The 11,606-nt window shown below is 43.0% G+C and overlaps 2 protein-coding genes across 2 annotated transcripts in view; one reads left to right on the top strand and one right to left on the bottom strand.

The window, feature by feature from the left end:
• The first annotated feature begins 14 nt into the window (after window positions 1-14).
• On the top strand, window positions 15-9,540 carry COX14 (cytochrome c oxidase assembly factor COX14). Its single transcript, XM_081181605.1, has 2 exons — window positions 15-142; window positions 5,446-9,540. The coding sequence occupies exon 2, from the start codon at window positions 5,451-5,453 to the stop codon at window positions 5,625-5,627; it is 177 nt and encodes a 58-aa protein (XP_081037731.1). The 5' UTR covers window positions 15-142; window positions 5,446-5,450; the 3' UTR covers window positions 5,628-9,540.
• The window catches only part of CERS5 (ceramide synthase 5), a 39,355-nt gene continuing 36,629 nt past the window's right edge, over window positions 8,881-11,606 (bottom strand). The window contains exon 10 of the mRNA XM_081181476.1: window positions 8,881-10,122. Coding sequence (XP_081037602.1) covers window positions 9,970-10,122 — 153 coding nt within the window. The 3' untranslated portion in view covers window positions 8,881-9,969. The remainder of the gene's footprint in view (window positions 10,123-11,606) is intronic.

Raw genomic sequence — 11,606 nt, 5'->3', positions numbered from 1 at the left:
GGCGGGAAGCGGTCGAGCTGGAAACCGCGCCCTTCGCGCGTGCGCCAAAACCCCGGAAGTGAACCCTCGCCAGCTGCGCGCGCAAGCAAGGCAGCTGAAGGAGAGGTTTTTTTCGCGACTACGCCAGGCGGCGGTGAATCGAGTGAGTGCTTGGGGCAGGCGTTATATTGTTTTTATTAACTTGTCAGGGCTTAGGGAGGGATGGCATTTTTATTTTATTTTTATAGATAGCGGTAAGAGACTGGCTTGCGGGGGGTTGGACTAGATGACCTTTGGAGGACCCTTCGAACTCTCTGGACGAAAACCAACTTGGTAGAGCTGATGAGACTCTGTTAGCTGGGGCTAAACAGGCGGAGGTGCAGCCGGGGCCACTCTTTCCCTGAGGGATAGGGTTGCCTCCTGGCCTGTATAATGCAGGATTGCCCCCATATTTCGGGGTCAGATCCTGCGTCCTGTATTGATACTGCTTTGTCCTGTCTTTCAGGTCGTCTCCCTCTCTGCCCAGTTAGGGGATTGTCTCCAAATGCGTGTGTTTGGAAAGCTGTGCGAAAGGTTGCGGATTTTAGCTCTGGGTGGCAGATTGACAAATTCCAATGTGTGCACGTGTGCGCGCACGCGCGCGACACACACTCCAGAGGGGCCATCCCGTTATCAGGCTGAAACGGGTTGCTTTATTGCATGGGTAGGCAAACTAAGGCCTGCTGGGTGGATTTTTAATCTAATCCAGCAGTTTTTCCCTCCAGGATGGTCCCGTCCCCCAAAGCAGGTTGTGAACCCTTTGGCCAGGGAATCTACCAGTTCACTTAATATTCAGCAGATGCTAAATGCATTTTGTTAGAGTAGTCAGGGTGGTAGCTACACTTGCTCCCCACACATTATACTTTGCATATCTTTCAGAGGTTACAGCATGGGTAGGCAAACTAAGGCCCGGGGGCCGGATCCGGCCCAATCACCTTCTAAATCCGGCCCACGGACAGTCCGGGAATCAGCACGTTTTTACATGAGTAGAATGTTTCCATTTATTTAAAATGCATCTCTGGGTTATTTCTGGGGCAAAGGAATTCGTTCATTTCCCCCCCCCCTTTCAAAATACAGTACAGCCCACCACAAGGTCGGGGGGGGGGGTGGACCGGCCCCCTGCTGAAAAAGTTTGCTGACCCCTGAGTTTATTGTCATTTATTACCTATTTATTGGATTTAATATATGCCCGGGGGTCTCAGGGCGGTTCACAGAAAAGATCAGCACTGAAGTCACTTCAGCACCAGAGGCGGGGGAGAAAAGCCATCCACCCACCCCTACATTTTGCCAGAACCAAGGTGTCCACCCTAGGGAGGGAGCACTGCAGGCTGCGTATGGCCATGGCTCCTGCATTCCTTCCTGTCCCCCGTGGCAACAGAGTCCCCCTATGATGGGCTGGATTATGTCTGGGCCAGGCAAGTCTGAACGCAGACCAATTCTGTCTCACTGTAGAGACTGCCAGTTTGCTTCCAAGCCCAATTCGGACTTCTGGGTTTAAACTAATGGGATGCCTTTCTCAAGGACTTTTTGATGCACACGCCCTCTGAGGATGGCAATGAGAAAATGGCTGATTTCAGTTGGGCCCCTCCTCCGTTTGCTTCTCGTCAGGAAAGCTTAGGAGGCATCAACCTTTCTTCATATTTTTGGTGCCGGCCCAAGACATTTTTATTCTCCCAGGTGTTTTTGCGGGCATTGATATTGTGGATTCTGTTCTTGTTTTGGTTGTATAAGGGCATCCAGTCTCGGGGGTGGGGGGTGGAAGGGTACTTCCCCCCACATCTGCAGTAGTAATTCAGAAACATTTTTTATCTTAGTTTTAAAATACGTATTTCTTATTAATTGTATTAGTATGTCTGTTCTAAGTTGCTTGGGTTTTTTGTTTTTGCGTTGTAGAGTAATATAATAACAAAGTAAATAATAACAAATGTTATGCTATGCAATAACCACCCCAAAAAATCCAGGGTATAGTGGGTTAGAGCAGGCATAGGCAAACTCGGTCCTCCATATGTTTTTGGGACTACAACTCCCATGATCCCTAGCTAACAGGACCTGTGGTCAGGGATGATGGGAATTGTAGTCCCAAAACATCTGGAGGGCCGAGTTTGCCTATGCCTGGGTTAGAGTATTTGGCCTAGATTGGGGAGACCCAGATTAAAATTCCTGTTTAGCCATAAAGCTCATTTGACCTTGAGCCAATCTCTCTCCCTCTCTGGGTCTGCTTAAGACTTAAGTCTTTAACAAGCCTAAACAATATTATACCTGGAAATGTTTGCTCATCTAGAAATTCAGTAAAATATTAACCAGTAAAAGGGACCCCTACTGTCAATAGACAGCAGATATGCAGGCTGGTGAAATCCCCTCTGTGCATCATAATCCCCTTTTGAGTACAGGCAATTCCCCATTTACGCGAGGGTTAATGTTCCCAGGCGGTGTGTGGGTGTGTAAGTGAAATTGCAGATATTGGGAATACCATTGAAACACCCTCTAAACTATGGAAAGCATTGAAAACCCCCTTTTTTTAAAAAAAAAACAGCAGCATTTATCAGACTCCCTCCAAACCTCTTTGCTCAAACTCCCACAGGCCTCAAAGGTCAGTACAAAGGCTCCTGGGATTGCACTTGCAAAAGCTTGTAGGATCGCTAGATGCCATTTTCACCTTTTTTGGGGGGCCATTCTTGCCTCTTTAAGTGCCACTTTTGGGTTCACAGCAATGTGCGAGTGTGCAGTCACACGTGACTCGAATGCACGTAAATGGGGAGTTGCCTGTAGTCTCTTGTGCCTCCACCTGGTCCGCAAATCTTTACCCAATTATCCATATTTTTTTTTAATAATCATATTTATTAAAATTTCCAATAATAACAGAATAGAAAAAATAGAAAAGATAAAGAAAAGAAAGAAAAAGAAAGACCAATTTTAAACCCTTATTTTCATAACCTTCTTTCTGGGACTCCCTCCTTCCCCTCCCGGCTGTATTCCCCTTTCCCTACGTTGGTTCCACAAGTTCTCATTCCCAATTTAAACCTAATATGTTGTACCTATTAGCCAATTTACATTACAATCTTAACATCACTCCTCATCTTTAACAAAATAGAACAAAGATTTTTCCCCCAAGATCTGCCCCGTTTCCTTCCACGAATTCCCCCTTTTTCCCCCAAAACATATTAAATCAAAATACAAAAGTTATATAGAAAGATAAAAGATAGAAGATAGAAGAAGATTCCAAAAGTTGGTTACATAGCCTTTGGATTCTAGAATTCCCCCTCCCTTCCCCGGTTTGGATTCCCCATGTCCATCAGTCTGTATGTTGTCGGCCTGGAGGTCTCAAGTCCACAACCAAATTTTCCTCAATCCATCTTGCCGGTTTTCTTTGAATTTGCTTGTTTTGATAATGTTTAACTTCAAAAATCCAGTCTAATAGAGGCCTTTAATTTCCCTTGGTCATTGTTGCTCCTCCCATTGTTCTTTCCGTGGCATAGTTGGTCCTTTGCTCTTTTGTTTCTTACTTTCTCAGGTTTCTGTCTTGTTCAGCTGCAAAACCATTCTTATTCTGAAATCTAGTATCTCTACAGAGGTTTGTTATTCAGGAACAAAAACTTACGTCCAGTTCCTACCTTACTTCAATAGAAAGATTCTATTGTGTTGTCACCTCTGTAGACAAAACAATATTTCAGTTTTGCTACTTTCCCAGGAGCTAAGACCAGTACACATCCCGGAGTAGTTTTCCACATACGCCACTTGTAATGTCCCAAAGCCCCTCTAGGGGGGTTGCAGTAACTTTGTGTCCTCTAATCCAAAAGTCAAGTTGTTGTTTCTTTTTTCCCCCGACATTTTGTATCCATATTTATGTCCAATTGTAACAAAATTAACCAGCAAAATACTTGTAGCAAAGTCCTCTTTGTATTCTCAAGATTTGACAGCTACTTTGACAGCTGTCAAACTCTCCATCTCTCTCCGCCAGGTTCTCCGAATCGCCCCGGTTCCCAGGGGGGGTTGCCTTTTCCCTCTCACCCTCGACTTTTCTCCTCCAGCACAATTCTTGTAATATCCCATCGTGGAATTGATTTTTTTGTCAGCACTAAACTTCTGAATCGATCTTGGTTTCTCAGTCCTTGTTTTAGCATGTTTACAATCAGGTAGGGGACTGACTTCCTTTTTAGATCCCCCCCGCTCGTGCCGAATCCGAAAAAATTCCTTTTTTTCTCCTTTTATACCCGGTTACCCAATTACTCACGGGTTGTTGTTAAATGTCCGAATTTCCAATGGAAGAAGCCAGCGCTCTCCGACGAATGGCATGCGGCTGCGCTCGGCAGGGGAAGCGATAGACTCACAGTACCACGCCGCTCCCCGGCACCCGATCCGTAGCCTTTAAAAAGGCTCCTTCACGAGTCGGGAGGGCGCTGGCGGTACCAGCCGAGTCCCCATGTCCACGGGCTCCGTGCCCGTGGTTTTTGAGGGTCCCCGCGTCGCCGGCGCGGTAGGACCCAACCCCTGCCGAGCAGACTCCCTCCGGAGCTCGGAGGGAGTCCGCCATTCGGCGATGGCGCCAACCCGGAAGTCCCCCAATTATCCATTTTGTTCCTAGTTCCAGCAGCTATCTCCTTCAAGTCTTTTGAGAATATACGTACCTGGCATTAGGTTCTTCCTGAGCCTCTTCTTACCAAGCAAACAGAAGTAAACCATACATGCCTAGTATGAATTATATGTCAACTGAAAAAAACCAAGGAGAAAAATAGGAGCTTGGATATATATTCTCCCCATCACCACCACCACGGTTTCCCCCAAAACAATTTCACTCTTTAGATACTGAAAAGCCTTGATTACATTGCTAAAGAGGACGCAGGTGGCGCTGTAGTCTAAACCACAGAGCCTAGGGCTTGCCAATCAGAAGGTCGGCGGTTTGAATCCCCGCGACGGGGTGAGCTCCCGTTGTTCGATCCCAGGTCTTGCCCACCTAGCAGTTCAAAAGCACGCCAAAGTGCAAGTAGATAAATAGATACCACTCCGGCAGAAAGGTAAACGGCGTTTCCGTGCACTGCTCTGGTTTCGCCAGAAGCGGCTTAGTCATGCTGGTCACATGACCCAGAAGCTGTCTGCGGACAAACACCGGCTCCCTTGGCCTATAGAGCGAGATGAGCACGCAACCCCAGTCGTCCTCAACTGGACCTAACGGTCGGGGTACCTTTACCTTTACCATTGCTAAAATGTGTTTTTCTGTTCAACTCCTTCCTTTGATTGTACCTCAGGTACAATGGAAATGATCAAATGAGTTGTTGTTATTATTAATAATAATTTATTATTTGTACCCCGCCCATCTGGCTGGGTTTCCCCACCCGCTCTGGGCGGCTTCCAACAAAGATTAAAAATACATTAAAATGTCACACATTAAAAACTTCTCTGAATACTAACCTCTCTTTGCTTTCTTCACAGCAATAATGGCTTCTGCAAAGCGGCTGGCTGACTTTGGCTATAAAGCATTCTCTGGGTCCATGATGCTCCTTACCTTGTATGGCGGCTACCTCTGTAGTGTCAGAGTATATCGCTTTTTCCAGAGGAGGAATTTGCTGAAGCAGCTTGAGCAGCAGGAAATAAACGCAGCAGTTAAGGACTGAACACTGTCCTGTTGTCTGACATAGGATGCTTAATGAATACAAGACTGGTGTGCTGCAATAAAAACTCATTTCAGAAAATGCAGCCCTGGAATCTGCCATGAAGAATCACTAATTCAGGGTGTGATGCATAAAAGGATGGAAACACCTATGCAATTCAGCAGTAATTGAATTTTTCATATGTGGCTTGCTTTTGTAAATATACACTGCTAGCAGCATCTAACTATAAAAGATGTGTTCACAGAATTGTTTCCCTCTTTATTTTTACATCCTCCTGTCCATTTAAAGAAGGAAAACAATATTAGGATAAACACAGTTTGCCACAGGATTCCTCTGGCTGAGCCTACAAGTTTGCGAATGATTTGCGGGTGGGTGTTGTGGTACTTCATCTATTTCCATTTACTAATTTCCTGCTCCAGGTTTTAAAGCAAAGGTGCATCTCACTGTCTTTACATCGGGGTCAACAAGTGTTTCCATGTGGGAATAAATCATGTCGCCTTGACATACATCTTCTGATAAAGACATGTGAAAATAGAAAATCTGACACAATTGCGGATGTGAGGATTGCCGAATAGAAACCTTGCCAAAAGCAAAATAATCTTGAATGTGATGTTGCATTCTCTGATCCTACTTCAGCAAATGAGAAGTCTGCCCTTCTGTTATTGCAAATCCAATTATACCATCTGCTGTGCAACTGTCTGGCCACTGTCTTTTCATTTCTAAATAATAATAAACAAAAGCAAGAAAGAGTTCACGAAGAACAAATTAGGCAAGAAATAAAATTCTCATTACCACAGGCTGGATTAGGATGGCTTCATTCCACCTGCTGTAAAGTAAGATTGTATCAAGGTATGGTGAAATGGTGTGTCAGACAGCATGGCTCCAGGGTAGCTATAGTTTAGCAGACACTACTAATTACAAAGCTTATATGGCCGAGGGAGGAATATGTCGGAGCCTCTGTACGACCGAGCTGTGAAGGCTACTCCTCCGGCAGTGATTAACGACCTAAGCCTTTGAATGAGACTTCAGGCACACTCCCCATTACGCAGAGTACCCAGACAGCAGCAGCAGAGCCAGAAATATGTGCTACATTGCTGCTTTATTTCTGACCTTGCAGGACAGAAAAGAATATGTGTCTGCTCTCTGTGAGAGACAGAAAACAACAGGAACAAAGAAACAGGAAACCAGTAACTTCAACATCCGTCTCCCATCTCCCGTGAGACTTCCAACAGTCTGGAATGTCAAACGAGTCTTGTGACTCCAAGAACTGCACAGTGGCATAACAGAAAGCTAACAGAATAGTGTTCAGAACTGCCAAGGCCAGGGTGTTCTTTTTTTAGGTATGTCACATGTAGATTTTCTGCTAGATAGTGGTTATCTCATGCCTTCAGTAAGCTGTTAATGTCTTTCTACCAGTTACTGCCAATTCCCCTTTGTGAAATGATGATTTAGGCCAAAATAGTTTAGAAATGCTCATTCATCCTTTGCTGTTACCCTTCCCACTAAAAAGTCATATAAATGGCTAGAAGCTTCTCATTTAGGAAGTCAACGTGACGACAGCAAAGGCTAACCTTTCACCAATAGGGTTTCTGTACCTTGAGAGTTTTGTACAAGAAAAAAAGCAGAAACTTCCATTATTCCTAATCCCTTTTCCTTTTGTGTTGTATCCTTTAGATAGAATAGAAAGCCTGAGAATAGAAACTGATTTATCATTGATAGCAGTAAACTGCTCTGGGAGCCTTTTTTTGGCTGAAAAGTGGAATATTTAAAGTATAAAATACTTTCAATAAAGTATAAAAATATTTTAAATAGCATATAAAAATACTTTCAATAAAATAATAGATGCTACAGAGGAGGTAAGAATTAGGATGTGTGGCAGCCAAAAACTTACTGTAACAACTAGCTTGGCCCTAAAGGCTGTGAAACTTAATAACTATCCATTAACTACCACTCTGTAAAACTCCCAATTCCTATACACACGTTAGCTCAAACAGAAAAAAGGAAGCTTCCTACTTAAACTGGCAATAAAACTTTTAGAAGACACCTGAAGGCAGCCCTGTTTAGGGAAGTTTTTAATGTTTTGTGTTTTATTGTGTTTTTACTTTTCTGCTGGGAGCCGCTCAGAGTAGCTGGGGAAACCCAGCCGGTGAGGGGGGGGGGAACACACACACACAGAGTAATATTCTGTGTGGTGCTGGGGCAAAATCGGCTGTTCGCAGTGTGGGGCAGGGAGGTTATGGAACTACAGCATCCTAAGTCCCCTCCTTATCCCATATACTATGCCTGACCTGGTATCTACATAGTTTTAATATCCCCATTGAAGTCAATGGGAGGGAAATGGGGGGGGGGGTACACAATCATGGCAAGAAAAAGTTGCACCCTTACTTCTTGCTTGTGCAGGTCACAAGAAGCGGCAACAGTACCACCTCTGATTTCCTCTGTCCTTCACCCATGATATGACTGTTATAAATTGATACATGAATGACACAGAGGTCAAACGGAAAAAGGCAACGTTCTTTGGACTATCTAGGGCAGCAGCTGTTTTCTTCTAAATTGGACTCTGACCCAGAATCATTTGGTGGCCCTGTAACAATACTATAAAATGGTAATTAGCAGTTTTTGGCTCCACTTCTTGGTTGTAGAGCTTGTAAAACAAGATCATCACACCTTAACAGAGTTCAGAAAGAATCTAGCAGGCATAAAGGTGACTGCTAACTGTAAGAAACATGGAATATTACTCTAAGGCATAGCTTTCCAAACTTCTCACATTAGTGACACACTTCTTAGCTATGCATCATTTCGTGACACAGTAATTCAGTTTTAATACCAAACCCAGGAGGAGAGCAGGGAGCATTCACGTGGCACACCTACACAATACGGCCAACACACGTGTCGCGACACACCGTTTGGAAAGCTGTACTCTAAGGCCAACTTGCACATACAAGTAGACCCCACATGCTCCATGGAAGTACACCTGGCTGTTCCTAGATTGAAAGAGGGGCCATTTGGGAGAATCAGAAACTCTGGATGCTGAACATCTTCTAGAACGGCATAAGGCCCTGGATGGGTTTAGTTCAGCTAGCAGTACCCACAGAATTAATACCACTAATGTGCTATTTGCTTTGCTGCGTTCAAATTTCCAGCACCATCTACTGCTCCTGTGTAACTTGGCAATGTTAGCATGTTAGCAGAATATTACCTAAAATCAGAACGCACACAACCTTCCTCAGTAAAGCAAAATTCACAGACCCAACTCTTCAAGCAAATTTATTTTTAATCAGAGTAAACAATAGTATAAAATGATAATAACTCAGGGCATTTTCAAAGTCCTGCTCATGACAACACTTTGCTGCCTTTCATCTCCCCTGAAGTACCATTTAGTAAAAGGGAGGGAGGGACTCAAAGCCCTTGTGTGGCAACCTCTTTTTCCCACAGACATCTCACCAAAAGACTCTGAAGCAGGTACAGGCGGCATGCTTGCTTCTCTTCTGAAAGTAGAAGCGTCTATGGAAAAGTCGGCAGCAGAACCAGATCATCCATGCCTATTATCCTAGTACACAAATTTATCCACCTCTTCCTTGTAATTCCTATGTGACTCAAAACCCATAGCATTCGTAGGAAAAACAGGTGATTTTAGGAAGTCAAAATGAAGACTTTGGAGACACTACTCCACTCCGGGGGGGGGGGGGAGCAATGAACGCCAGCCTTGTCTTCCCACCCACCCAAACAAGCAGACGTAAAACTTTATTAGCAAATGGGATCCCAACAACAAATAAGCAAATTGCTCAGTCGGCCTGTCTCTACCACCACCAGGTTGCTATGCCTAGCTGTGGCACATCCCAGACTCACTAGGACACAGCTTTAGTCCTTGCTGCTAGGAGCATGGAATATCAATTTAGACCAGGCCACAGTGTTTTTTAAAAAAAAACCCCTGGAATGCAATTAAAAAGTGAGAGGCAGAACCTGTCTGAGAGATCCAAACCTTCAGAGTTGTTGCAAGAATACTTTCTCTCAAAGTTTCAGTTGATCTTTAAAATAAAACAGCCTCCCCCACCTCTCACTCACTCACTCTCTCTCTATCACTCACACGCTTCAGCAAACATAGGATACCATTAAATGCAAAATGGCTTAATTTCTTTAAAATGTGAAACTGGAAATAGCTTTTGCACTAGCAATCAACTAGATTCCTTCGGTACAAAACTGTGATGTGCCTGTTTCAGAACTGCTGGAGGATTTGGGGGGCAAAGCGCCGGCATGAGTAAAGATTTCTTGGGGATATGGAGTTAAGACATATCTAGTCATTTGAACACAAGTCTGTGTTTTCTTGAGGCCTCCCTGCCGGTTCTTACTCCTCTTCTGCCCACTGCCCACTAGTTATGTGGCCGTTAATCCGACTGGTATCATTGCTTGAAGAGCCAAGGACTCCTTTCCTGCTGCTTGAAGTCACATCTTCCTCTTCGGAGCTACTTTCGACGTCACTGCGTTCATCTTTTGACACCTGACAGAAAGAAGCAAAGTAAGTCTAATTTGAAAATCAGTTAAGCACTCAGTGTAGCATTCACCATACTATACTTAGATATTAGTTGTTTAGATGGTATAGTTTTCAAATTTAGTTGTGAAGTTTGCAAAGAACAACCAGGAAAGAACAGAGTACAGAAACAAAGAAGCAGGTATCCTCAGTTTTTCTACATAGCCACAAAAATAAGGAAATTTATGTGAAAGCTTCCTTTGGAAGGGCAGATTTCAACGAAGATCAGAAATGCTTTTTTGCAGGAGTTGTGGCTGCTACTTTTGGACCTCAAAACATTGCGGGGGAGGAAATGGAATATATTATTTCTAATGCATTTCCATTCTTCGCATAATTTTTTAAAAAATAAATGATTTGCTTCTCTGCTCTGTCTTCCAATTTCTGAAACTGATTTTCTGAATTTCTGAAAAGTGTTCAAGGAGCCAAGAATCTAAGCTGGAGTTATCACGAGCAGGAGATAAGGGAAATTACAGCTACAAATATGAAGAAGAGCCACAGAAGGGCCATGGAAGTGACTTGAGGGCCTCGGACAATAAGGTCACCAGGTTAATGGGCTAGACTGATGGGAATAAGGACTGACAAAACCCGGAACCAGGAGGAAGGGACGTTGGATAAAAATTGGATTTGTTTGTACCTTTCTTTTTTTTCATTACTAGAATGTTTTATAAAGTTGATAAATGATAGAAAAATGTTGGAAGAAATTACCTGGCTTTAGCAAAGATGCTTAAAGAATTATGAAAGAATATTATGATTATAAGAAGCTGGTAAGGTTAAGACTTAAATTTTAAATTTTAAGGTTTATTCTATTATAGAAAGATAAGATCAAAATAGTCTAGGGTAATGTAATGATAGAATTTTATGAAAAATGGAAAGGATTTGCTGGGATAATTAATAACTAGGATACAAAGGAAGGGAGGAGGAGGAGGTCCAAGAAAGAAGGTTATGACAGTTAAGGGTCTGGAAATAATGAATTTGTTTTTAAATGTTTTTAAAGGTGAGGGATTCTTGCATTTTTGTCTTTTTTTGTTTTATTATTTTGGATTCCCCCCCCCCTCTTTTTTCTCATTCTTTTTTCTTTTTTATACGGTGGGAGGGGTTGCGTTTTTCTTTTTCTTTTTACTCTGTTAACTATTTTTATTCTTTGTATTTTCTTCTGTTTTCACTTTCGTAACATCTTGAAAACTTTAATAAATATCTTATTAAAAAAAAAGAATCTAAATTTTAAAGCAAATAAAATAGTAACTTCATTCAGAAAAATAACTAACCAGGTGCCAGAATGAAAATATATCAAGGATATTATAAAATGTATGCAAAATATTTAAAGGAAATAGCAAAATGACATTAAAGAGGAAGCCAGATGGATCTCCCAGGGCAGGAAATTCGACTGCTTGGTCACTAAACACACCTGAGCTACAAGGGAACATCATAAAGCTGATGGGAAGAGGTTCACCCTA

This window comes from Podarcis bocagei (assembly GCF_964188305.1).
Source record: "Podarcis bocagei genome assembly, chromosome: 2".
Classification (NCBI taxonomy): Eukaryota; Metazoa; Chordata; class Lepidosauria; order Squamata; family Lacertidae; genus Podarcis; species Podarcis bocagei.
Note: the sequence above shows the minus strand (reverse complement) of the source record. Positions and strands in the feature narration are given on the sequence as shown.

Excerpts from the sequence above, each read along its gene's own strand:
- COX14 (XM_081181605.1), top strand. The coding sequence starts at position 5,451 with ATGGCTTCTGCAAAGCGGCTGGCTGACTTTGGCTATAAAGCATTCTCT.